We start from the raw sequence: 27,916 nt of genomic DNA, 5'->3' as shown, positions 1-27,916 counted from the left end.
ATTATTGTCTATTATTTTCTGTTGCACCAAACACTTGAAAATACGAAAAACATTTTTTAGAAATCATGCCAAAACAAAAAGGAGCCTTTATTAATTTTTTTTTTAAAAAAAATAAAGATAAATTGAGTAAACCACATCAGCTAAATATTCTGAAAGACTGTTAGATGAATGCTGGATAATATTTATCTTTGCGAAAATACGAAAAAGTTTCTCTCTTTTCATGTTATTGACTTGTATTGACTCCCTGCACAGCACCAGCATCCCCGTTTTCAGTTTTAACTTTATCTAGCATCCACTGCTAGATCGATTAATATACCAAAAAAGAAAGGAAAACAACCACGATTAAAGTACTATGCTTTCTCAAAAATAATCACTAGCTGTTGATAGTTCTTGCCGCATCATACATAATTATTTCCTCTACAATTGTGAATCACCATAAATATATCAAATCAAACGGCTAAATGCAGCTTGAGGTAGGAAGAATTTATTTATTGAAAATTGAACTATAAATGAATGTGCCTCATTTCCCTCCATTTATCATGTGGACATAAGATTTTCCTTCGAGAGCCATATATCAACAACACCGTGGCACCATGTCCCGATTTCTGAAAGATATATTGACAAACCATAACTTTCTCCTACTGTACACAGTAACCTGAAGTGCCATGATTTTGACCAAGTGTTGAATGGAAAAAGCCACCTGCATTAACCCAGAACCCAATTAAGAAAAATTTACCAAGCTGGTAAAAACAAAATAAATAAGCCAAAACCATATAGACAAAATGACTCTGTTACTTATTGGTGGGAGAGCACTCTGATGAAAATGGGTGGTAGCAGGAATCAAATGGGGGTAAAATCCTAGAAATGACGGTTGATAGGAAGAAAGAGAAAACTCCATTCCAGTCAGCACTAATTCTAACACACAGTCATAAACAGTTTTCACTGGCATCACTCGAGAAATTTGCACATCTTGACTAAAGGAACACCAAATTTTCCTTGAACATACAAAGTATAAGTGTCTTCCTGAATTTACACACATCATTATGATGCACGCATAATTTTCATTACAGGAGAACGGAGAATTAGCGTAAGTCCCAAAGAGTGATTAAGGAAAAGCCAAAATCCCCTGGCATCATTAAATGCTGCTTTAGATACCCATATAGCACAGAATTTCACCATAGCCAAGACAGGATCTTCAAACTGTGATCCAACTTCAGCCCTTATGCCCCATTGGTCTTCAGAGTAAACTTTTCCTTATATTACTCATGAAAGCAAACTCCTTGATAATAATGTCAAAGAAGCGGGAGTTGAAATTGTACACAAAGAAGACGATTATGATGTTAAGATGGTGGATGCAAAAGATAACCAAGAAAATTGGCAAGAAACTATTGAGGCTAAGGATGCTGTTCAAGAGACTAAAGAATGCGTGACAAAGGTAAGGGAGATTATGAAGGAGCAAGATATGCACTGTCAACAAGTCCAGACCAAGGATGAAATCTTTTCCAAGACAGTCCAACCCATTGACTTTGTGCTTCCAAATAAAATTAATGATGAGGAGCAAAAGAAATACATCCCACAATCATCCTTGCTGTTTCCAACAAACAAATAATGGCATTGGCTCAAAGTATCAACTATTTCAGGGTGCCAGTTAAAGATGTCGAGTTTTCTCCAACTAGGGAGAATGATGCTGCCATGGAAGATTGATTTTCTATTACTACGGAACCTCGTTAATTCCAAGATTTAATTTGTGGCCCACGTGCAAGATCATATGGACCAAATTTTATATGGTTTTGAAGGCCAAGCCATAGGAGACTAGGGTTAAAACTCTTAGTTTGGGATTTTATTTCATGAGCTATAATTAGTTTTGCAATCAGGGGCAGATCTGTACTTTTTTGTAATTCCTACAAGCTAAGGTATTTTGGTAATTAACTCGGTCTAGAACTTTCTAAGAGTTTCTAAGATTCTTGGGTTTGTTTTCTTTTCCTAATTAGTATTTGGGTTAAATACCTAACACCACCTTAGGGTTTCATTTCTTTAGTATTTAACCCTTAGTATTTTATTAGTTTCTTCATTTTACTAGTCAAATTAGGACCCTCAATTCTAATAATTTAAGAAATAAGCAGAGTTTTATTAATATGCTTCAATGTACTCATAATTTCAAAGACTTGGATGGTGGAATATTCATTTTTTAAGTGTTGAGACCAAGCGTGTTCTTTTCTCTTTTTTCTTTTTCTTCTTCTTCTTCTTCACTGCACACTAGTACTGTTTGCAGCCCTTGAACAGGCACCAACTTTTCTCTTTTCTTCTTTTTATCTATATTGCAAAGCCTAAATCATCCCGCATATTTTTCCGACCAAATAGCCACCCAATAGTCTATCAAATCCGACCAAAGCCCTTCAACAGCCACTGCCAGTAAATTTCTGCAACCATTTTTTTCACTTTTGCAGCCTTCTTGCAATTAAATCCAATGTTATTAAACATAAACATCCCACAATTCCTAAAATATTTTCCTCACCATAAGAAACCCTAAAAGCATAATTTCTGCCATCCCAAACCCCACCACAAGCTAAAGTAAACAGGTTGTCCCTATTTGGTCCAACATCAGAAAGTCAGTTGAAGAATTATCAGATTTGAGGCCATTGAAGAAAGTAAATTGTGTGGCAAGCTGGCAGCTACATCAAACAGTTCATAGAGGATGAGTGCTTAAAAGAATAAAATATACATCTTAGCAAATGAATAAATGGCATAGAACTTGTAGACAACATAACAGAAGTAGTCTCGATATTTACCTTCGACCCTGGTGGAAGCCTGCACTCAATGACCATGAAGGACATGATAATTGCTAATTGCTAGCACTGGAACAAATTGTCCTAATTACCGAGCAAGATTGCAGCATAAGAAGCCCTATTTAGTAGCAGCATAAGCAGAGGCCGCGGCAGCCTCTGCTATTAAGGAGACAGGTTGACGAGCCTGCAGACAGGCACCTATATCGAAGGGGTGCAACTCAGAACCATCAAAAAGGAGATTAACACCAGGAAGGACTACTTCTCTGCTATTAGCTTCATCTGGTTCAACTTTTACTGAACTCACAGGTGGGGCTTCTTCAATGGGCCTTGTAGCAGCCTCATAGACAGGAGTTAGCGCATATGATCTGCAAGTAACATTCATTAATTATATTCAGGAGATTCTCAAATTAAATCAGAAAAGCAACAAAGAATACCAAGAAATAACCCACTTTTCTATTAAAAAGAAAAAAGAAAGAATGCTTCATGACTATGTTCCAGAAAGCTGTGTCCCAATAAATGACTTTGTTCTTCCTCACCAGATAAAGACAGTCACATGAATCTCCGAGGATCACTCATAATGCTTCTCAAGATGACTGTTTTGCTGCTTGATAAGACCTTATATGACCATTATTAACAGTCAGTTATTTTAAAATTCTATTGTTGACCACTATTTATCATTCCTAACCAACACTGCATCAAGCTGGAAAACATGCAAAATAAATGACAACAACAACAATCCACAGCAGCAACCACCAAGCTTGGTCAGGTTCCTTGCCACCTAAATAGTTGATATTTCTGGGTTTGTCACACATCTTCCAAACGAATTATTTCTCAGATTTGAACCATAAAACCATGATATTTAAATTAAAAGATAGCAACAATTGGAAAGGTAATTTTAATCACCATCACATTTCCCCATAAAGTTTTTTTATAAGCAAATCAATCTTATAAAAAAACACACAAAGGGGGGCAAACCAATTACATGGGAAGTATACAAAAGAAACATCCAATTAAGAAGATGAAAAACACAAATCCAGAAATTCTAGGAAATTAGAAAAGCAAGAATTCTTCTAAGCTGTCATCCAAATATAAACAGATTTGAACACAATGATTTTTAACTCTAACACCGTCCACTCGTAATTTTTGAAGTTTCGAGCATTGTGTTCTTTCCAAATACACCACATTAAGCACAAAAGAACCATCTTCCAAACTTCTATACTGCAGTGGCTTTCAAACTGACCTCTCCAACAAGCCAACAGCTCCACCACCCATTGAGGCATGACCCACTCTATTCTAAAAAGACGAGATTGATACCCACAAGTCTCTGGCCGCTTCGCAGTGAAGCAAAAGAGGATCAATGGTTTCTCCGCTCTTCTTACATAAACAACATCAATCTATCACTATGAAGTGCCTCTTTCTCATCCCCATAAATAAATACCCTTCCTAAAATGTGATGATATCTATATGAAGATCAAGCTCTTGTGGTAATCTTTTAAGATTTTCGAGAATCCTAAACAATTATTCACGCTAAACATTCTTGCCTCCTCAATCCTCAAAACCTACAAAAACTTTTTAACTTTTTTATGCTACTATTTGGTTTTTTTTTTTTTTTTTTTATTAGATATTGTTATGCTTATACAAGAAAAGTTAGACTAGGTAAAAGAAATTTTTTTTTGATAAATAGACTAGGTAAAAGAAATGAACAGGTTTTTATTTGGTTATAGATGAAAAATAAATAAATAAAAATTTGTACATAAAAGTGAAGAATTATTCCACAAAAATAACGGAAACAAACGGGCTTTATTTGGTTATAGATGAAAAATAAAGAGAATAAATCAAAATTTGTATGAGGAACTATTTTATTCCCACAAAAAAAAAAAAAAAAAAAGGAAATGAAGTTATAGATGAAAAATTAATTAATTAATTAATTAATTAAAATCAGTACCTAGAAGTGATGGACTATTTCTATTCCACAAAAAACAGAAATGAACAAGTTTAATTTGGTTATAGATGAAAATAAATTAAACAGTAGACAGCTTATATTATTGGAAAATAAAAGAAAAACCACGTTTTATATATAGTTTTTCTTCCTCATCATTTTTTTTTATTTTTAAATACTTTTGTATCAAACAACCTTATGCACTTGAAGAGAGAAACATAAGGATATTTTGGAAAAAGCATAAATAATTTCTAGAAGATGCCTAGGAGTAAACCAAACATGGGAATCTCATATTTCCGGGAATCTTATATTTTCGGAAATCCTATCAAATTCCTAATCATTCCTAAACGTGGGTTTAGTCACAATGTGGATGCCAGGGGATATGTTAAATTCCCCGAACCAAACACTACATCAATATCATCAGCAGATAATCACATAAAAGGATCTTCCCATATAAATTTTTTTATTGAAAAACAACCTCCCTCAGCCTTACTAAGAACTTAAAGTAACCACTTTAAAAATTTTAAAAGTAAGGATGTAAATGCCAAAAATTCTATTTTAAAAAGTCTTGTAAAATAAGAAACTATAAGCAAATCCTGGTATGGAGACTAATGATATACAACACCTCAAAGGAGTAAATCAGCTGCATGCATATATTACAATATACTAATTGATACATACCTAAGAATGCTACCATCAAAGCTCAAAACTTCAGTCCGGCAACGATGCCGATTAGCAAGTTTTAGTCTCTGATGCTCACTCGAGGCTCTTGAAATGGGAGAAGAAGGGTCAACAAGCGGATTCCATCTTCCACTAGCATAGTTCATGAGTTGCCGAGGTGGTTCCTTTGATTGCTCTTTCTGGTAAAGAAGTTTTGCAGCAGAACCTGTTGCTTGGTACTCTGCACAAACATCACGTAACTTTTTTCTCAAACTTTGCATTGCTTCATGATGCTCACTAAGTGAATCTGTTTGAAGTAATTGCGATGATACCACTCTTTTACATATGTTGTTACACAATTTTGGACTAAAAAGTGGCATCCCAAATTCTACACTCAATGGGACCCATTCATACTTTTCATCATCAGCAGAAAAGTGGTCCGATTCTCTTTCTTTAAAAAGTTTTAATAGGCGAATGTAACCAACTGTCCACAACTCTATCTTGTTTGCCAAATCAGTTAACAGAGAGTTCAGTTTCAAACTTTCCTCTTCACACAGTCCCAATTCCTTCCCTATACGAGCTGTTGAACCATCAGAATTATTTAAAGGCAACGGAATGTCCATAGTCATGATTCTTCCAGATTTATCAAGATCATACCTGCTGAGAGGCTGCACTAGCACAGCTGAGTATTTAAGAAGTGAATTTAAACAATGTAAAAGTATACTTCCTTTGACTAAATTTCCTTCAAACTTCCCTCCCAGTCCTCCAACAGTAGAACCATCCCAAGACCATATAAGTGCTTTCTCACAACCAGCCAATGGTGCAGGAAGCAAGCGAAGACATTGTCCTTTCATGAGAACAACTGATAGAGGCCCACATGCCACGGTTGAATATAATACCAATTTCATCCATGGTGTCATGGATGAATAAGAGGGAGGACCGAAATTTATGGGACCAGCTGGTCCAGGAAGAATTGACGAGGGAGGAAGAGGAACCATGGACACAACAATGTCATAGTCACGATGAAACAACCTGTCTAAAGTAGCCGGTGCAAGAGAAGCCAAGCTTTCACAGCGCAGAATATCCACACGATATTTTTTTCTCCTCCTCAATGGATCTCTTCCAGTGTTTGGCCCTTCAACCAAAATCGTTTTCTCATCATTCTGCGAATTTGGATCTGATTCAGATACGTCACTTGAGCAATTCTTGTCTTCTGATGAAGTAGCAGAAAATATTCCATCATCATTACTTCCACTAGCAGATTCAGTCAAAACAGAACCCTCAAGATGCATCACAGAACCAGCCGATTCATCCTTATCCAGCCCAGGTTCTTTTATATCAGAATTTCCTGGTTTGTCAGTCAAAGTGATGTCAGCTATCAAAGCGGCTTCATCATTGCTTGAAGCATACATTCCCATTTTATTGCAGACTTCTTCTGCTTTGACATCAGTAGCAACTCCACCAGACTGTAGACATTCCAAAACACAACGGAGGCTGAACGCATGATTTGCAAATTCCTGCAATTCTCCCTCAAATTTTGTTCCCTCTAATGTACTCAGATCCTTGCAAAGATCAGCAATACTAGCATGACCCAACTTTCCTGCTTCATATAGTGTCACAGCATGGGACTTTAAGCCTGAAAAAACAATTAAAAAACAAGGCATATGATTAATGTCATAGAATTTGTTTAAATTCTACATACAGAGTTAAATGTCCAGGAGATGCCTCAACTTTTTCTACATGTTAGTACCACTACTACTTATATGATATATTTTGGTGAAAAAATTGAATCGCTGAGAGAGCCAAGCCTAGAAATTAATCAGACAGCGTGAGCAAATCAACCTGTTAAGTTTCTTTATAAAACATCAAATCAATTGTATGTAAAATTTCGTTCAACCAAAGCCTCCTTCTCATGAAGTTTGGATTTGGAACAGATGCTCATTTCTCTCACAGAAACATGACCTTAAATTTTTGTAACCCATTCTATACACATTTTTTAAATTCTTGAAATATTTCAGGGGGAGACAGTATCAGACAGAGCCGAAGAGGGGAGCACAGAAGTATTGGGAGTCTCTGGAGGTGTGGGTCAGCCCGAGGATCAGTGTTCGAAAATACCTGGCATCACTGGAACTCCTGCCGGAGACTTACCGGCGACAGTTCAGGAAATCGAAGGTGCGAAAATACCCGGGGAGATGAGTTTGGCTATGGAGACATATATGGAGCAGTCTGAAGGAGGGGAAGCTGAAGTTATGGGAGAGGTGAGGGAGATCGAGCAGTGTTTGGTTGTGGGTGAGGGGGTTGGTGCAGAAATAGAAGGGGTCCGTCTACTCGATGAACTGGGGGGGGAAGAATTATTAGATATTTCACCTCTAGCCATAATGGGAGTGGGAGAAAATACACCGCTGTCTCCGGATTGGGTCCTTGAACGGGTGTTAGAATTTTGCCAAGAATTGGGCCTCAAGTGCGATGGGCATGAGGAGGAGTTGCTGGCACTGTTTACTGTCATCGAGAACAATCGAGCAAATGGGCGAAGGGGCAGTGGACACCCGGGGATTGCTAAAGTGGGGAATCGAGTTAGTCGGGAATTAAAGCGACTAGAAAGCACAGTGAACTATGATGTGAAAGGATCGCGAAACGAGAATGGTAACGGGAGGGTTGGAAAATCTTGTCAATGAAGCCAAAAATAATTTCATGGAATGTGCGAGGTATGAATGAGCCGGAGAAAAGAGCAAAAATTAGGCGGAGACTAAGAGAGTGGAAAGCAGATATTGTGTGTCTACAGGAGACAAAAATGGAGGTTATCAATATGAAGGTGATTCGGAGTGTGTGGGGGTGTAATCATGTTGGGTGGTTGTACTTGAGAGCTATGGGTGCATCTGGAGGTATTTTGTTAATGTGGGATAGACGAGTGGTGGAGAAAGTTGAGGAATGTGTAGGTCATTTTGTAGTAGCCTGTGTCTTCAGAAGTGTCACGGAAAATTTTGAATGGGCTTTTGCGGGTGTGTATGGACCAACTGATGCTAGTATCCGAAGCAATTTTTGGGATGAACTGGGAGGTGTAATGAATGTGTGGGATCGACCTTGGTGTGTGGGAGGGGACTTTAATATCGTGCGCAATCCTGGAGAAAGATTACGGGCTACAAGACAAACACAAGCAATGACCGATTTCGTTGATTTCATCTTCGAGCATGGGCTTATCGACCTTCCAATGGCAGGAGGGCGGATCACATGGTCTAATAGGCGTGCAGGGTCCAGACTTGATAGATTTTTGATCTCTACAGAATGGGAGGAACACTATCCAGATGTATGCCAAAAAAGATTGCCTAGAGTATTATCAGACCACTTTCCAGTGATATTGGAGTGTGGAGCTGGAAGAAGGGGTCGGATACCATTCAGGTTCGAAAACATGTGGTTACAAGCGGAGGGGTTCGTGGAGCAGGTAAAGAATTGGTGGAATTCCTATTCCTTCAAAGGTAATCCTAGTTATGTGCTGGCCAGTAAGTTGAAAGCTTTGAAAGGGGACCTCAAAAAATGGAATGTGGAGATTTTCGGCGACATAGGCAAACGTAAAAAGGAGTTAGAGGAGGTTTTGGGTGGGCTGGACAGAATAATAGAAAGTAGAGAATTAACGGACGAGGAGACGATTCGGCGAGATGAATGCTCTCAAAACTTAGAGAAGACACTCTTACACGAAGAAATGAGTTGGAGACAGAAATCTAGAGCATTGTGGCTAAAAGAGGGCGATCGGAATACGAAGTTCTTTCATAGGTTGGCAAACTCACACAAGAGAAATAACACGGTTGCGGCAATGATGGTGGGTGGGAGAAGGACCGAGGATCCGGTAGCTATACAGGAGCACATTGTACATTTTTATAAAGCGTTATATTCTGAGCAGTGTCAGGCGAGACCAACCTCATTATTAGATCCTCTGATGGAACATATTAACTCTATTGAGGAAGGGGAGAGAATGTGGCTGGAGAGAGATTTTGAGGAAGAGGAGATTTGGGCGGTGGTGAGGAATCTGCAGGGTGATAAGGCACCTGGACCGGATGGTTTTACTATGGCATTCTATCAGAAATGTTGGAAGGTCCTTAAGGAGGATTTGATGGCAGTTTTCAAGGAATTCCATGATAGTGGTAAATTCGAGAAGAGCATTAATGCTACTTTTGTGGCACTTATCCCAAAGAAAGCTGGGGCGGTGGACATAAAGGATTTTCGACCTATTAGCCTGGTAAGCGGAGTGTATAAAATAATCTCAAAGGTGTTGGTTAGCCGGATGAACTCCGTAATGGGGAAGCTTGTATCACAAACCCAAAATGCTTTTATACCAGGCAGGCAAATTTTAGATTCTGTTTTAATGGCGAACGAATGTGTGGATAGTCGGATTCGATCTGGGGAACCGGGTCTTATTTGCAAATTGGATTTGGAGAAGGCTTATGATCATGTCAACTGGGATTTTCTATTATACATGTTGGAGAGATGTGGGTTCAGGGAAAGGTGGAGAGCATGGATTCACCATTGTGTCTCTACTGTACGATTTTCAGTGCTCATTAATGGAACACCGGCAGATTTTTTTGGTAGTTCTCGGGGAGTGAGACAAGGGGATCCTTTGTCCCCTCTTTTATTTGTGTTGGTGATGGAGGCTTTTAGTAGGATGATGAAGGCAATGGTGGAGAGAGAGCTTATGGCTGGTTTCTCGGTGGGTTCGCGGTTTGATGAGGTAATGGAAGTGTCGCATTTACTTTTTGCTGATGATACTATTATCTTTTGTGAGCCAAAGGTGGAACAACTTCGGAATTTGCGCTGTTTGTTGTTGTGCTTTGAAGCGGTTGCGGGGTTGAAAATAAATTTAGCAAAGTCGGTGATTGCTCCTATAGGGGTGGTGGAAGATGTAGAAGGATTGGCAAGTATACTTGGATGTGGTGTGGATTCAATACCATTTATATATTTGGGGCTACCTTTGGGGGCTCATAATAAGGACCCCTCTATATGGAATAAGGTCATAAAGAAGTTGGAGATGAAATTGGCAGGGTGGAAGCGAATGTATCTATCCAAGGGGGGGAGATTAACGTTGATCAAGAGTACGCTATCTAGTATACCCACATACTATTTATCGTTGTTTCAAATTCCAGTGAGTGTGGCGAAACGGATCGAAAAAATACAAAGAGACTTTCTATGGGGAGGTGTCGGAGATGAGTTCAAATTCCATTTGGTCCGTTGGTCCAACATTTGCATGCCTATGGAGGCGGGGGGATTAGGGGTAAAGAATTTGATACAATTTAATCAAGCTTTATTGGGTAAATGGCTGTGGAGATTTGCACATGAAAGAGATACATGGTGGAGGAAATTAGTGGAGACAAAATATGAGGTGATGAGGGGTGATTGGTGTACCAAGGAGGTAGGAGGGTCACATGGGGTGGGATTGTGGAAAAGTATCCGAAGGGGGTGGGATGAGTTTAGGCAACATGTACGATTTGAGGTGGGAACCGGATCTCGTGTGTTGTTTTGGCAGGATGTGTGGTGTGGGGAGGCACCTCTGCAGAATTTGTTTCCCGCCTTGTTCAATATTGCATGTGGTAAGGAGGTATGGGTAGAGGAGAATATGGAGAGGGTAAATGGAGCTATATATTGGAATGTAAGATTTACTCGACCTGTTCATGATTGGGAATTGGAGGAGGTTTCAAGTTTCTTCGAATTGCTGTATTCACAACAGGTAAGGCAAGGTGGGGTCGATAAAATTTGTTGGTTTCCCTCGAAGAGGAAAATCTTTGAGGTGAAGTCTTTCTACAAGGTGAAGTTAAATCCAGCCCCGGTGGATGGTCCGTGGAAGCTTATTTGGAAGAGTAAAGCTCCTCCGAGGGTGGCTTTTTTCGTTTGGACGGCGGTTATGGGAAAAATTTTAACATTGGACAACCTACGAAAAAAGAACATCATTGTGACAGAATGGTGTTGTATGTGCAAGAAGAGTGGCGAATCTATTGATCACCTTTTAGTGCATTGTGAAGTTGCTGTAGAGGTATGGAATATGATACTCCAGCTATTTGGTATAACGTGGGTGATGCCGAGGAGTTTGAAGGAATGTTTGGAAAGTTGGAGAGGGCAAAGGGGAAAGCGATCAGCCGTGCACATTTGGAGGATGGCTTCTTTGTGTGTAATGTGGTCCTTATGGAGAGAAAGGAATGTGCGGAGCTTTGAGGATCATGAAATGGGCAATACAGAATTGAAGCAAAGGGTGCTACAAACTCTCTTCTCTTGGAGGATATTGGGGTCTTCTTCGCAAGCTTCAACGCTTACGGATTTTATAGATTTATGTGCGTCCTTTTCTGTTTAAAGCTCGTGTAGTGGGCTCTTTTGTATACTTCCTGTGTACATGGGTTGCGCCCCTTGCGCTTTTTATACAATGACTTTTACTTATAAAAAAAAAAGGCGGAATCACACCAAGTTCATCTCTGTTCCAGCCGCATTTTGCACTTCTTAGAACTAAATGCAGCCATATTCCAATTTCACCACTTAATATTATGGAGAGAGGAGGAAGTTGAGATGGATAAATATAGCACTCAAGCAAGACAAATCAAAACCAGAAAGTTGAACAGGGTTAACTAGCAAGCATGAAAGCAATTTGCTCTAGTCCAACCTGACATCCTTCTCATGAGAAATAAAATACAAAACACTAATAACACTATTTAATCTTGCTCTTACAGTCTATGCAAACTTAGATCAATTCTTGGTAGCTCTTATACTTAATGCAACCGAGATTATCATCAGGTGCCTTAAATGATGATGGCAAAGGAGATTCAGAATCCCACAGGTAAGGTCACACAAACTCTCCGCTGAAATGAAATAGACATGAGAGAAGCAAGACACGTTTCCAGCATCTCTATTTGCCACTTTTGCTACAAAATTGCATAGGATCATAGACTGTAAGCTGAGTGCTTCTAAATGTCTAAAAATTTAAGAAGTTGATAGGCAGCATGAGCAATGCCGGATCTAATAGTTCAGTACCAAGTAACTAAGACTTTAAGGATTCTGAGTCTGGTGTATGGGAAACTAACAGATCTAATGCAAATCTGGGTAAGATTAGCTGTTTAGGCTGTACTTGAGCTGAGAAAACTAGTATGTTCTATGGCTACAAAAAACTGACAGAAGGTTGTAACACAGTAGGCCATAAGTAAAAAGAGAATAAAGAGACAGAAAATAAAATAGGGAAAATTGAGGTTCTTTAGTATCACATGCAAGAGAGATGCATCACAAGCCAAACGACCAGTCTGGCTGTACTTTTTTTGATAAGTAATAAAAAGTTTTATTAAAAGCGTATAGGCGCCCTAAAGTACACTGGGAGTATACAACGGAATCACCTAACAAGAAGAGGAAAAGCGAAAAAGAAAATCATCATAAGTAATCGACATTTGAAAGACATGCGCCACAGTCCAGAGATACAAAGTATGAAAACAAGAGGCTAATATGTCTTCCAAGATCCCCTCTAAAACCTCAAAACACCTACTATTTCTTTCTTTCCATAAACACCAAAAACAGCAGGTGGGCACCATCTTCCACACCGCGGCACTCCCCCTCCTCCCCGAGGACCACCAACCGGCTGTACTTCTAACCAAAGTAATAAGTTACAGAAATATACACACACTAAGGAGGATACTTAATCCTGAAGTACTTCAATTTGAAGTAAGTTAAATAAGAATGCTCCATTGGTGAAACACTTAATGGCTAATTAACCTGCTATATAAACAAGCTACTGATTAAGCATCTAATCTTCCTTAAATTTCCATATTACAAAATGCCCCCTCTATTCCACAAAATAACATAAGGCCTCAAAGATTAGGCTCCCATGTCAGTCCTCTGTTCCATGCCAAATCCAAACTGACTTTCTTTTGTATTATTATTATTATTTTTTTTTTTTTGATAAGTAACTTTCTTTTGTATTATAATCTTGAATGTACCTTTTCTTTCCCTATCAATTAGGATTTTTCTTTTTTTCTCTGAGCGCCCTGTCAAGGATTAGTTAAATTTCTGGAAAGTTTTCTCCAGCATAAAGCAGGACCATATTTGAGTCCTGGAGAAGGCTGCTTACCAAGTACAGTCCATCAAAGGGAGGGAAAAAGAAGTGTAAGAGGAGCACTATGCTTCCACCCTTTTGAGATGAAAATTTGCTCTTGCCTCACTCAGATGACTAGAGTTTAGGAAGCTTATTGAACTTGCACTTCGGAAGAAACTAACAGGGTCCTTCGGACCCACCCCTGCAGAATAAACCCTGATCTCGTGCACCGTACCCTTGGAAGTTTCCCTACACGAAACTGGTTAAATCGCTGGCTTTTCACCAGGGGTGTGGCCCCAAGAAATTGTTTGCACCTATGAGGTATTGAACCTTGGACCTTGAAGGAAGCAAACCCCAAGACCAAGGCCTCCACCACATGGGCCAACCCCTTGGGGTAGGAAGAAACCAACATACAAAGAAGACAAATCAGAAGTATGGAAGAATAGCCATTCAATATGACCTTCCCTCAAGCACAGAAACCGGTAGAATACGCATTCTATTTCTAGGTCCCTCAAATATCATTGTTACCCGAGGTTCTCATTCTGAGGTCAGAGCTAGTTTGTCAACCTTATTCTGTTTGACAGATAAAATTCAGGGTAAAAGCACCATAAAAGGTACATTCAAGATTATAATACAAAAGAACTTGACATTGGCAAGAAGAAAAAAGTATAGAGCAAAAGAAGAATCAACAAACCTGGTGAAACAGAGCCCATCATAAGATAGGATGTTATATTAGCATCAACTACAAAAGCAACACGAGCATGGGAAGAACTGGGCCCGTAGTTTTCTGTCCCTGAAACATCTCCTTGTTGAGCAGCATCACCATCAATGAACATGTTTGCTGAGCTTAGAGTAGCACGAGAAGCATCTTCATCACTAAGAGTGGTTCTAGGAGAACCAGGCATGCTTGCATCTTGAAGAATAGATGCTGGATCAATTACTTTTACTGCCCAACCCAATCGACATGCAAAAGATGCAGCAGCCTGCAGCTGCAAAAGGTCAGCCTGTAGCGTTGTTGCCAATTCAGCAACAGTTGCATTCTCACTTGAAACAACAAAAACTGCATACAGTAACCTGAACGATAGATTACACAAGAGTTAGGATCTTAATTAAACCATTTGCAAAAAACATTTGAATGAAAAAGCAGTTATCTACATAGTAGGATAACGGCCTTACTCCTCAATAGGATCTTCATAAGACTGCTCCCTGTTGGAAACAAACCCTTCAAGCCTGGAAACTGAACAGCCATGAATGTTAACATTGTGGATTTAAACAATAACCCTCCCCCCCCCCCCTCCCCCCCCCACAAAAAAAATATATATATTTGTTATCCTATTATGATGTTTTATTATTCAAAGGAAAATTTTCTATAAAGCAAAGCAGATGGATCCACTATAGTAGTTCCAGGTATAAATTTTAATTACTTAATTAAAATAGACATCGAAATACATAATTTTCCCGTAAGGCCCACAGCCAGCTTCACCAGAAGTCCACAAAACTATGCCCCCTATGAAAATCTTTCATTGATTAACTTAATGAAAAAAGGCTTCAAAGCCAAAAAATAAAAATAAAAAACATAATTTCTTAACTTGTACGCCAAAATGCTTTGAAAATTTCTTTTTTCTCTTTAATCTTCTTTGGGGGAAGGACAGGTGATGTGCACGGATGACAAGTTTATTACAATATATAGCACAACAATGAAATACTTCATGCCAACATAAAGCTAATGTTCCAGAATTACAAAATAATTTAAAGAAAAAATCATAATTCATTGGCGCATTGGATGGATGACAGAAACAAATAAGAGCAAAATCAAAATCAGTTGAGAGAGAGAGAGAGAGAGAGAGAGGAACAAACAATTTGTCAATGATTTTAGGCACAAATGTATGTTTCAGGTAATTGATCATTACATGGAACTTAAGATATAGAAAACTAATGATATCAATTCCTTAACAAAGATGTAAACAAATATATACTCTAAAAATATGCAACTTACCTTTAAAACGGTCATCAGGATAAACAGGGACATCGAAGTAGACCAACCCCCGTTTGAAGAGACCCTTTACAATATCAGGATCGAACAAAATAAATGAATTTCCTTCCTCCTTACAGACTTTATCAATTGTTGCCATTTCTTCTTCTGAGAGTTTCTGTAAAAAGCAGGAAAAGTTGGTAAGTTGACATCAATCACCAAGAGCTTGACCAGAAAGCACATAGATAGAGATTTCTGTGACCAGACTCCCTCTGAAATCAAAGGATTTTGTTTAGGTAGAAACTCCTATGAATTCAAAGAAGTAAGAAAAAATAATCATTAAGGACCTCACCTTGAATTCTTCTAGAGTAAAGTTCACAAGACAAACTCCCCACCATGGTTCAATTACGAAATCTACAGGTTGTATCGGTAACAGTTCTTTTGCAATTGACTTATTCAGCTTCCACATTATTTTCTGGGTAGCTCCAAAAAGGTAAATAACAGGTAAGATAAAGATGTATGGTCCATCTGAAGGCAAAGGAAATTATGATGCCAATATAAGTTTATAAAGCAAAATCCATGAAAATGATAAATATTTTGGCACAATAAGAGGACCATCAAAATGCATTTTCATTTCCTCCAGAGGTGCATTAGGGATTTGGGTTTTTAGGGCTGGTGTTGGGCTAGTGTGGGCTTTAGTCTTTGGGTTCTCTTTTTGGTTTTTCCGTTTGGTTGTGGTTACTTGTTGGGTTTTTGGGTTGGGCCTTCTTGGGTTTTGTCTTTGGGTTTTAAGTTGGGCTACCTATGTATACTTTCTTGTGTACCTAGAGGCACATTGCGCTTTTTTTTTATATATACAATATTACTTATCAAAAAAAATATATAAAGCTCTAATTCCTAGATATAGCTGATATCAGATAGTGCTAATCATCCACAACTAAATCAAATGGTCCTAAGAAAAGAAGTGTGTCTCTCTAGGCTCTCAAACCCTAGAGGAGAAGAAAATCTTTTCCTAGTCTTGACGGCTGTGGAAGGTGGATTGCTACCATTGGAGATTACGAACGGTTGAAGTTTCTGATGGAAGAAGATCTGTCAAGGTTGTGGGGAAATCTTTCTCTAACTGAGGAAGAGGAGATAGAAGTGGAGATTAAGAGTGAGGCGTTATCTGGGATTGTCTCTAGAGGGAAATCCTGCGTAGTGGGGAAGCTGCTCACGGAGAGGTTTATCGAGAAAGAGATCATCAAATCCCAATTAATCCGATGGTGGAAACCAACGGGAAGGCTAACCCTTAGAGTTGTGGGGGAGAATCTATTTTTAATAGATTTCGAGCACAGCTGGGACAAAACTCGAATTTTGGAGGGGTGCCCATGGGTGATTGAAGGAGTTGTGTTTTCTGTGGCAGACTTTGATGGGGTCACGCCACTGGAAAGGATCGATTTTGAGAAAGTGGCGTTTTGGGTACGCATGTATAAATTACCATTAGCATGCATGGGAACTAAAGTTGGAAACCAGATAGGATCTACGGTAGGCTTTGTCGAGGAGGTGGAAACTGATGAAGATGGCATCGGATGGGGGAAGTTTTTACGTGTAAAAATCAGGATTGATTTAACAAAGCCTCTTGCAAGGGGTAGAAGATTAAAAGTTGAAGGTTAATCAGTATGGATTAATTTCCAATACGAACGAATTCCGCGTTTTTGCTTCCATTGTGGAGTTGTGGTTCACGGTAGGGTGGGTTGTCTGAAGAAGCCTGGACCTGGAGTGTTGGAGAACGCGACTGCGTATGGGCTGTGGTTGAGGGTGCCACCGCCTGGCCAGCGAATCCGGGGGGGAACAGATGCAATGTCAAAGAGAATGGAGTCAGATTAGTCTCAAATGGGAGAACAACACAGGAAGGGAATGGGGAGCATGGCCGAAGAGGGGACCAAGACAACCTCCGGTGATGACAGCGGTGGTTTCTTTGGAACGTCGGCGGGGATGGAGGAAGAAACCAGACCCTCTGATCCAACGGCAGAGATGGCTCTCAAGGGGAATGATCAGTTTGGAATGGGAAAGGAAAGCAATCATGGATGCATTGATGCTGTTTCCGAAAATCCTAGCGACAACCGTTACTTTGGAAAAGGATCTGCCGCGAATCAAAGAGGAATGGAGCATATTAATGTTGAAAGCGTTACGTTGACACCACCGAATATGGTAGGTGGGAGAGAGGGATCAATATTAAATGGTGGAGCTGAAAATCTGGGTGGAAATTTTATCGAAAGTAAATCGATTTTAAATGGTGGGGTAGAAAATCTGGGTGGAAATTATATTGGAAGAAAACTTGCTGAGGGGGCGCCATTTGTTCAAAAAGGAGCTGAACCGAATCGCAGTGTGGAGAATAGTGGCAAGGGCAGCTCGTGTCCTGGGCCAACCATCGTTGACGTGGAAAAAACGATGGCCAATACATCCTTAACTGATTGTGTTGGATCAAGAAAGGAACTAAAAAGTCTGTCGTGGAAAGGGAGAGCCCGTGGTGCTACCCAAGCCCGGCAATCCTCTCCTGTGGAACAATTGGGTAAACGAAAGCCGGATGAAACTAAGGTGGTGGGAGCTAGTTTTGGAAAAAAGGGCCGTAATATTTCAAAAAAAAACAGTAGTGCAGTCAATGGTAGAAGATGCTACTAATAAAAAGGAGCTTGGATCGGGAGTGGCTGAGGCTGGTGGACAGCCCCGCCGACCGCAATGAACATCATGAGTTGGAACTGTCGGGGGCTTGGAAACCCCCGTACAGTTCGAGACCTTTGCCGTTTGGTGAGGGCCAAGAGACCCATAATGGTTTTCCTTATGGAAACCATTCTAAGGAGAGATAAAATGGAGGGAATTAGGTGCAGGCTGGGGTTCCCCAATATGCTAGTTGTTGATTGTGTAGGGAAAAGTGGTGGTTTGGCACTATTATGGACAGAAGATGTCGATGTGGAAGTTCAAATTTATAGTGGGAGCCATATTAATGCGAAAATTTGCACTAAACCTTCTTTAGGTTGGTGGAAATTTACGGGTTTTTATGGTCATCCGGAGGCGAGCAAACGTAAAGAAGCATGGGGTCTCCTCCGCTACCTTGCAACTATGGATCCTAATCCATGGATTTGTGTGGGGGATTTTAATGAGATTTTGTATGCGTCGGAACAATGGGGTGGGAATAGTAGACATAGCAGTTTGATGGATGATTTTCACTCCACCTTGGCAGATTGTGATTTAGCGGGCTTGGGTTTCAGGGGGCCAAAATTCACATGGAACAATGGTCAGGATGGTGAAGATTTTATTCAAGAACGTTTAGACAGAGCAGTAGCAAATGATGGCTGGAGATTATTATTTCCCCATGCAGAAATTTTAGTGGAGGGTTCTATTTGTTCTGACCACCTTCCTTTGTTTGTGGTACTGCATGAGCCCGGTCGGTTGGGGAGATTTTCAAGCAGGTTTATTCACGAAGCCTCATGGTGTTTGGATGGGTCTTATACAGACATCATTAATTCTGCCTGGCACACTGAATACCCACGGGCTGAACATTGGGATGGACTAATGACTAAATTGGGTAGGTGCACAGTAGAGTTGAAGAAGTGGCAGGCAAAGAAAAAAGTCCCGAAGCAGAAATAAAAAAGTTATGTTCATTAGTGGCGGATTTGCAAGCTCAGGAAGGAGTGGAGCATACTGACGAGATTGCACAGCTTAAACAAAAGGTGCAGTCCCTCATGGAGCAAGAGGACATAAAGTGGAAACAGCGTGCGAAGGTGGAATGGCTCAGAGATGGCGACAAAAATACAAGGTTCTTTCATGCTTGTGCAAATTAGCGGAGAAAGTCCAACCTGATACGTATGGTTTGTGATTTAGCACGGAACCGGGTGGAATCTCAAGAGGCTATAGGGGGTGCTTTTGTAGAATACTTCAGGGCTCTATTTACCTCGGGAGCACCGAATCATATGGGGGAATGCTTGGAAGTCATTGACAGAAAAATTACGGGTGAAATGAATGAGGAGTTGCTACGACCCTTTACCGCGGCTGAAGTTAGTGGGGCTCTCCACCAAATGGCGCCTCTCAAAGCGCCTGGACCGGATGGACTTACGGCTGGTTTTTCAAAAAAATTGGGCGGTGATTGGACCAGAGGTTTGCAATGCTATACTTTTTTCTTTAAATTCTGGAGTTATGAATAAAGATTTGAATTCTACGTATATAGCCCTGATACCAAAGTCAAAAAACCCTCTGTCTGTATCTGATTATCGCCCTATTAGCCTTTGTAATGTGCTATATAAGTTGATTTCAAAGGTGTTAGCCAATAGACTTAAGAAGGTGCTGCATGCTATCATATCACCGTTCCAAAGTGCTTTCAATCCGGGGCGTCTTATAACGAACAATATTCTGGCTGCCTATGAAACCCTTCATACTATGCACTCTCGGATGTATGGGAAAAAAGGGTTCATGGCAGTCAAATTAGATATGAGTAAGGCATATGACAGGGTGGAGTGGGGTTTTTTGGAGGCAGTGATGAGGCGAATGGGTTTTGATAATAGATGGATCAATCTTATTATGATGTGTGTTTGTACAGCTCATTTTTCAGTTGTGGTGAATGGAACCCCAGTGGGGCCGATTATTCCTACTAGGGGGCTTCGTCAAGGCGACCCAATTTCGCCCTACCTCTTTATTATTTGTGCCAAAGCTCTTAGCTCATGCTGTCTCGGGCTAATCGTGACGGACCCTTGAGGGGTATCCCCACCTCCAAGAAGGGCCCTCGCCTGAACCATCTTTTTTTTGCTGATGATAGTTTATTGTTTTGCAGAGCTGATGTAGCACATTGGAATCGCTTGTCTCATGTCTTGAGGCTTTACGAACAAGCGTCTGGCCAAAAGTTGAACGCTAATAAAACGGCTATTTTTTTTAGTCGGAATACGTCGGTCGCAGACCAGGATGCTATCTTAGCAATCGCCGCTATACTAGCGACTCAGCGATATGACACTTATCTAGGACTTCCGGTGTTGGTTGGAAAGTCACGGATGAAGGAGTTCAAGTCCATCATTGATCGGGTTGAAAAACGATTGAATGATTGGAAATTAAAATTTCTGTCGCAGGCGGGAAAAGAGATTCTTTTGAAGGCGGTAGTGCAAGCAATTCCGACGTACAGTATGAGCGTATTCCAACTGCCAAAAATGTTATGCAAGAAGATTAACTCTTTTATGCAGGTTTTGGTGGGGCCATAAAACGAATGAATCTCGGATTCATTGGATGAGCTGGAGCCGAATGGGGCTCAACAAGGAGAAGGGGGGTATGGGATTTAGAGAGTTTACTTGTTTCAACAAGGCACTCTTGGCAAAACAAGTGTGGCGTCTATGGAAAGTACCAGATAGTTTGGTAGCAAGGATTTTGAAGGCCAAATACTTTCCAAGGGGTGGGGTGTTGGATGCTTCTATTGGTTCAAAATCCTCATATGCTTGGAGGAGCATTATTAGCTCGAAGACGCTTGTACAAGAGGGGCTGTTTTGGCGTATTGGAAATGGAGAAAAAACTCGGATATGGGGGGATAAGTGGGCTCCTTTACAGAATAGCTTTACGATCCAATCCCCTCCAAACCCGGCTTTTTGTGATTTAAGGGTCAGTGCGTTAATTGACCAGGATCTAGGTTGGTGGGATTCAACTCTGCTTGGAAGTCTATTCAGCAAGGAGGAAGTTGTAGCTATTCAATCCATTCCGCTTAGCAGTACGAATCAAGAAGATGTACTGATCTGGAAGGGCACGGCAAATGGCTTGTTTTCGGTAAAAAGTGCATACCATTTGGCCAAAGAAGTAGAGGATAGACAAAAAGCTAGTTGCTCCATGGGTCTGCATAAGAGTAATGTCTGGAAACTGATCTGGAATATTAAAATACCAAGTGTGGAGAAGAATTTTATATGGCGCGCCTGTCAAGATATTTTACCCACTCGGGACAACCTTTTGCGACGGAAAATTGTCAAGGATCCTCTATGCCCGGTTTGTGGTCTAGAGGCTAAGACACCTTTACATATATTGTGGAATTGCCCATCGGCTATGGATGTGTGGGGAGCAAGTTGCAAAAAGTTTCAGAAGAGTACATTGAAGGGGCCTATGTTCATTAACATAGTGGAAGAGGTATTACAAAATGGAACCGAAGAGGAAGTCAAAATGTTTATGGGACTCTCACGGCAAATCTGGCTTCGAAGGAACGAGATGCTTCATGGGGGGCAGTTTAGGCACCCAATTACGTTAATAAGGCAAGTCACTAATGCAGTGCTGGAATATGGGAGAGCTGTAGGGGGCGAATGCAATGAGCAGCAACGTCAAGGAAATAGGGAGGAGCAAAAGTGGATGGCACCACCGGCGGGTCGACTAAAAGTGAATTGGGATGCAGCTATAAACTTCAACGGGGGAAGAATTGGCATGGGAATGGTGATCCGTGACCATACAGGACGTCTTATGGCTGCCCAATGCAGTTTCAGACAGGGGGTAGTACAGCCTGCAGCTGCGGAGACCTTGGCTTTGATAAATGCTGTGCGGTTTTGTCAGCATTTGGGGGTGCAGCACCTTAGCTTGGAAGGGGATGCAGATAATGTGGTGAAGGCTGTGAACGCACAAGATGATAATTGGAGTAGATTTGGTCACTTGGTTTCTGATGTTAAAAATTTACTTAATCACTTTAGTCACTGGGAGTGTCACTCTGTGGGACGTCAAGCCAATTTTGCAGCCCATTATCTTGCAAAAATGGCTGCGGGAATGGGAATAAATAAGGAGTGGCTGGGAGAAATCCCTGATTGTATCTCGGAAACTATTCAAGAAGAGCAATCTGTAATCTCTTATTGATTGTTTAATAGAGCAGTGAATGTTTTTATTCAAAAAAATAATAATAATAATAATCAAATGGTCCTCTTATAGGAGTTAAATCAATATACAAATGAAGCTTTATGAAGAATGAAAATGGAAGGAAAGGCAAAGAGACTCCTGCTATAGAGAAAGCAAAATGTGAAACAGATGGTTGAAGCTTAAAACATAACAATTGTGGCTGTTGTTGCTAGTCCACTTAAAAAGCATTAACAAACAAAATAGCTTTAAGAAGGAAACTGCTTCCTCGTTTTCAAAATTTATCTTTCTTTAAGTTTCATTAATTTCTCCCTAAGAACCCTATATTGCAAATCAAATCAAAATAACATCTATATCATGTTAGAAACATATGTGTGTTAGTGAATCCTTATGATGCAAATTAATGTTTTGTGACATAAATATCTATAAAAATAAAAGCAAACCTATCCACTACCTTAGATCTGCACTTGTTCATGATATCAATGAATTCATTTCTCCCAATTCCTGTAAGCCGCAAAGCATCAGCAGCACTGAAATTTGGGATGCTGTCATAAGGTTGCTCTGTAAATGATAATAAATGCTTGAGAATGACCATCCAACATTTAATATATTAAGCTAGTAAATATAAAACAGGCACAAAAAAATATGAAGGCAAATGTTGCATAAATATGCACATAAGCACACTTAACCATGATAAGTATCTATCTGTGAGTAGAAAAGCAAACAATGAAGAGATGAAGGCAACTTAGATTTAGAACGCAAATTATGGTTTCAATCATGAAAAGTATTTTAAGGATATGGTGACAGGTCACTGATGAAAATAGCAAAGACGGTTGGACTTAATGAAACATTTAGTCAATCCCATGTACACCCGACTCCTAACCAGGACTTATCATGATTCCCATTTGATAAGAGTACCAAGACTATGGGAAATATCCATCACCTTCTTGTTATTTTCCGAAGTAGATATATTGACTACAGAGTAAAAGGATACCAAGAAGCAAATCAGCCTCTCTTCATTCCCCACCCCAAATATTTCTATTGTGATGGATATGTTGAATACAGAAATTGTAAGAACCCATAAAGAAAAAATTATTTTTTTATTTAGATAATTAATAAACCAATCTCAATAATTTATTTATTTTTATTTCCAATGCAACATTAAATGAACCTTCTCTAGAAGATCTATTCCGCCAAATATAGCTTCACGTTGAGAAAAAAATTTATCAACAAAGATAGTTCATTAGAATATGAGAAGTTGTAGATGATACTAATTGGAAGGGAGGCTCACAAAACAACACATGTAAAATGATATGAGAAAACTACTTAATTTAAGTAACAGTACAACAATGTGATAGCTGGACATTTCAGCAAACTCATATCAGATTTGTTTAAAAAAGGCAACCTATTACCATTTTTCATAACCTCGAATATCATATCACAGTAATATCTGAAAGGTGATATCCTCATTACACGGCAAACATACTCCGCTAGGTGATAGGGAAATAGCTGCAAGTAATAAAATCAACATGTAAACTGCAAAAAATACTATAGTCTGAAGATAATAGCACCTTCTGTAAGCCAAGAAGATAAATTGGTTATATTGTAACATTTATTTGCACAAACGTGTAAGGATGTAGTACAGCAAAATGTTGCAGCAGTTAATCAAAAACGTCAATCTTGTCACCAATTAAACATATCCAAGGTCTGTTCCAGCATCATAATAAAATCTGAAATGTGATATTAGTCTTACTTCTTTATATCATATAAGCTGTACAGGAAGGAAATGGGCACTCACATTACAACTTCAAGTCCAATCAGCCTCTAACATAAAACTTCCAACCTAAGAAGCACCAATAATCGACACGAAACAGGGAAGGATACAGCAATACAAAAATTCTTCAAACACTAGGATATAAAACAACTGCTACATGTTAAATAATTAATATATATATTTGTGTGTATATATTATATTAATTTTTATTTAAAGATAATTAACAAGCACCAAAAGGCTAAGAGAACATATTTAAGACTAATATTCAAGCAATTATATATATACATTTCAAGTAGAAAGTAACTGTCATCCATATTTAGCTTTCATAGATATTCTCAAAATACACTATTCGTAAATATCCCTAAAATCATATTTACTCAATTTGCTATTCAGTCGTTCGCATGTTTAAAAATACACCATTTAATCTCCATTCCTAACATTTGACTCAAAGCATTTTAACGTAGCATTTAGAATCCCATTTTTTTATTAAGAATTTTTTTTTTTTTACCACAGTTGTTTCCCAGCTGTACTTGAACCGTGTCTCAGCCGTATCACCAATGAATCCAACCTTCTCTGAATGCATCCAACTTTAAAATTTATTTATTTTTTAAAATTCATATACACGTATTAGACACATATATGGCCATGTCCAAGTAGTATCCATGTTCAATACAGGTCAAACATAAATACTTCAGCCTTTTTGAAGTATTTGTGCGTCCTGACTTTCAACTATCACTTTTTTAATCATAAAATTTTGGAGCAATGCACAAGCAAAAATTTCAATAAGATTTTCATATGACGCACCGCTAGATTCTTTCGCAAGTAACGCATCATATCTTCATAATATTCACTTTCTCTGCATACTTTGCGAGCAAAACAAGTGTTCCATTGGAGTCTTTTCTTTATGCAATGTTCAATAATCCTGCACTCACAGAATGAAAAACAGAAACAGGTAAAGCAAATGGAAAAACTCATTTCAGGACTTACCAAAAAAATACTTATTCAGGGATGTCAAAAAAAAATAGCACAAATGGTTCAGAGATTGTCAGTAGCAAAATTATAAACTCCCACTATACTAGAACAGATTCTAAGAAACTAAACAATCCAAGATCTACATCCTAAAGTTATTAAAATGAAGGGAAAAAGCCTTAAAGGTTGAATAAAATTCTAAATAGCGTTACTCGTAGAAGCATTTATAGGCAGTTGAGTGATACTTACACCCTTGAATAGATTTACAATTTCTATAAAAGAATTTCAATCATTCATCAGCAAAACCTTTCTCACCCATCTCTGTGTACTGATTTATTCTGGTTCGCAAAGATACCCAGGAGCGTTGGTTCTAAAATAGAATTTCTGTGACTCCCTACTGAACCAACCTGAATATTCATTTCTTCTATAAATGACCAATTTGGAAAGAAACTTTTTTTTGGCATTAATAATAAACCATATCTTAATGGATCTAAGCAGATATATTAGCATGCACATTTCCATTACAGGATTAAAACTTCACCCTGTTCCTCCCCTTCTTACCCCACCATATCCCCCCCAACAAGCGGCTGATCACCTATATGCCCCTTGCAATCTTCAGTCTCTACCTCAAGTATATTAGTTCAAAATAAAGCAAGAAATTTCAGCACATAAAGAAAAAATCTCAGTAACTGACCTAATAGAATTTTTTCCGGTTTATAGGTAACTAAAACTCATGCACCTGTTTGGAATTGAACCTATAATCTCACCCTCCACCCATTTTTCAAGTAGAGGAAATGCAATTTGGCCCAAAGACCATTGTCCTAATAGGTTGCTGCTTGGTCATTTTTTAAGTATTTTATCTCCTTTTACGAGCTAGAACCAACAACGTTTTTCCTTTCGAAAGTGAAAAATAACAGAGAAAAATGTAGAACAGAAAACGACAGAAACTATTAATGACCAAACACCCAAAAAATAGAGAACAAAGAAACTCCATTCACCTTCTGTGCCATTCCTCTTTAGAAGACAGCGTTGCTTGAAGTCGTTTGGGGAGACTGTCCCACGGGCATTCTTCCTTGACTGCTTTCAATATCAACTGTTCCTCCATTGTAGGTGGAGCGTGCTGCATCTTGTGAAACCGCTTAATCTACTCCCTGCAAATAAAACCACTCACTATAAACGACCACCAAATTTGGAACAATTGAGAGCAACCACACAAGCTCAATCAAATCCCTAAGTAAATCCCACAAAATTAAGAGTGAATAATTGTCTAAGAGCGTCACAATGACACAAGCAATACGAATTGGCAATGATGTCTTACAGCACATGACTTTCAAAAACGATTACATATGTCGTGCTTAATACGATAAACATCAATGGACTGAAATTAGATCGCGAACATCAATTATCTGAGATGTTGAAGAGTAATACAACATTTAGAAGAAAAAAAAACGTTAATCAAAACAGATGAAATCAAAGATGACAAAAAGGTAAAGAATTTGAAATTATGGTCACAAATTATGTATGACATTACAATGGTGCAGATCAAAGATTCGTAGTCAGTAATGCCAGTGATGAAATTATAGTTTCTATTAGTGCTGAAAGAATAGAAAGATGAGGTACCCGATCTTGATGGCAATTGTGGATTAAACTAGGGCTTCAATTTCGCGGGACTTCTTCTTCCTCGTCTTCTTCTTGTGTTCTCTTTTGGCTGTGGAACTGCGTACGAGATCTGACCAAGAACCAATGCTGCATTGGCCTGTCACCGGCCTGTCACCTGTGCGTGACTAGTTGTCATGATTATGGTCGCTAGACCCGGTGGGGTTCCCGGCCCGTCACAGTTGACCCGCATTTGATCCCGTATTAAGAAAATATAAATTTACTTTTACACTTCTCAAATCAAAAGTTTGTTCTAATGACCTTTTGTTGAGAGCATGAATTATCATCTAGGAGACGGAAATCAACATTACTTTGGCTTGAGAATGTTTTCATTTTTTCTTAAATAACAAGAATGCCCAACCATATCTTAATTAATGCACACTTTTAGAAATAAATAAATTTTTTTACATATAGGCAATGATTTTTTTTTTTTTTTACATATTCGCACAATGTGAGGGAATGGGGTAGGAGAATTTGAATCAGTGACCTATGTTTCATAAGGTGTGGTCTCCAATCAATTAAACTACTTCTTGAAAACCATATCCGCAATGATTTTGATAAAAGTTTTCAAACTAAAAATAGATATATATGTGACTTTCCATTTGTTTTGTGTACACACCCACCAAATAATGTTATATTCACAATAATTGCTGATTTGATCTCTTTTCCTTGTATATATATATTGATATTATTTTACAATATTGTACATTAATTCTGCGATTGAATTTCCTATTTTATCTGGTCTTATTCAACTATAAATAGGCACACTTTGTATACAGTTTACACACAGAAATATAGTATTTAGCTCATCCCTATATTTTCTAGTTATTTTAACATGGTATTAAAGCTTATATATTTTAACATGGTATCAAAGACACTTTCTTGTGGCCTTCAACGTCATTGACGTTTTCGGGTGTTCTCTCCAACAATCTCATTGTTCCGCTGCATCCACCTTCCACGCTCCTCTATGTGTCATCATGTGCGCCACGCCCCGGTCAGGTTCGGTGCGCCGATCTGATAACCATCCAAGTGTGCTCATTTTCTTTTTATTTTTGGCCCTTTTTTGGATTTTGGCCCGTCGTCGGCCCCTTTTGAAGTTTGGTTCATTGTCAGTCCCGGCCCGTTGTCGGCCCCTTTTGAAATTTGGCTCATTGTCAGCCCTGGCCCATTGTCGGCCCCTTTTGAAGTTTGGCTTGTTATTAGCCCTGGCCCGTTGTTGGCCCATTTTTGGAGTTTGGCCTTTTGTCGGCCCTTTTTTGAATCTGCATTCACCAGCCACTTG

General features: G+C 39.2%; 1 protein-coding gene across 1 annotated transcript; it reads right to left on the bottom strand.

The window, feature by feature from the left end:
• Positions 1 to 323: 323 nt before the first annotated feature.
• LOC132184336 (FAM91 carboxy-terminus protein) lies at positions 324 to 26,845 on the bottom strand. Its single transcript, XM_059597931.2, has 12 exons — positions 26,599 to 26,845; positions 25,977 to 26,129; positions 24,814 to 24,931; positions 23,648 to 23,744; positions 22,690 to 22,796; positions 15,757 to 15,879; positions 15,429 to 15,582; positions 14,609 to 14,669; positions 14,127 to 14,506; positions 5,407 to 7,021; positions 2,790 to 3,151; positions 324 to 700 (listed from the first exon to the last, which is right to left on the bottom strand). Exons 2-11 carry the CDS (start codon positions 26,102 to 26,104, stop codon positions 2,905 to 2,907), a joined length of 3,030 nt encoding a protein of 1,009 aa, XP_059453914.2. The 5' UTR covers positions 26,105 to 26,129; positions 26,599 to 26,845; the 3' UTR covers positions 324 to 700; positions 2,790 to 2,904.
• Between the last annotated feature and the right edge of the window lie 1,071 nt (positions 26,846 to 27,916).

Source organism: Corylus avellana, chromosome 7 (assembly GCF_965113065.1).
Source record: "Corylus avellana chromosome 7, dhCorAvel1.hap1.2, whole genome shotgun sequence".
NCBI lineage: Eukaryota > Viridiplantae > Streptophyta > Magnoliopsida > Fagales > Betulaceae > Corylus > Corylus avellana.
The sequence above is the reverse complement of the archived record's forward strand: the minus strand, read 5'-3'. Positions and strand labels throughout refer to the sequence as shown.

Coding starts and splice junctions, on each gene's coding strand:
- LOC132184336 (XM_059597931.2), bottom strand. CDS start 26,104: ATGCAGCACGCTCCACCTACAATGGAGGAACAGTTGATATTGAAAGCA. Junction 24,932..25,976: donor AAAGAGGAATGGCACAGAAG/GTGAATGGAGTT, acceptor CTGTGAGTGCAG/GATTATTGAACATTGCATAA. Junction 14,507..14,608: donor TATGAAGATCCTATTGAGGA/GTAAGGCCGTTA, acceptor TCTATCGTTCAG/GTTACTGTATGCAGTTTTTG.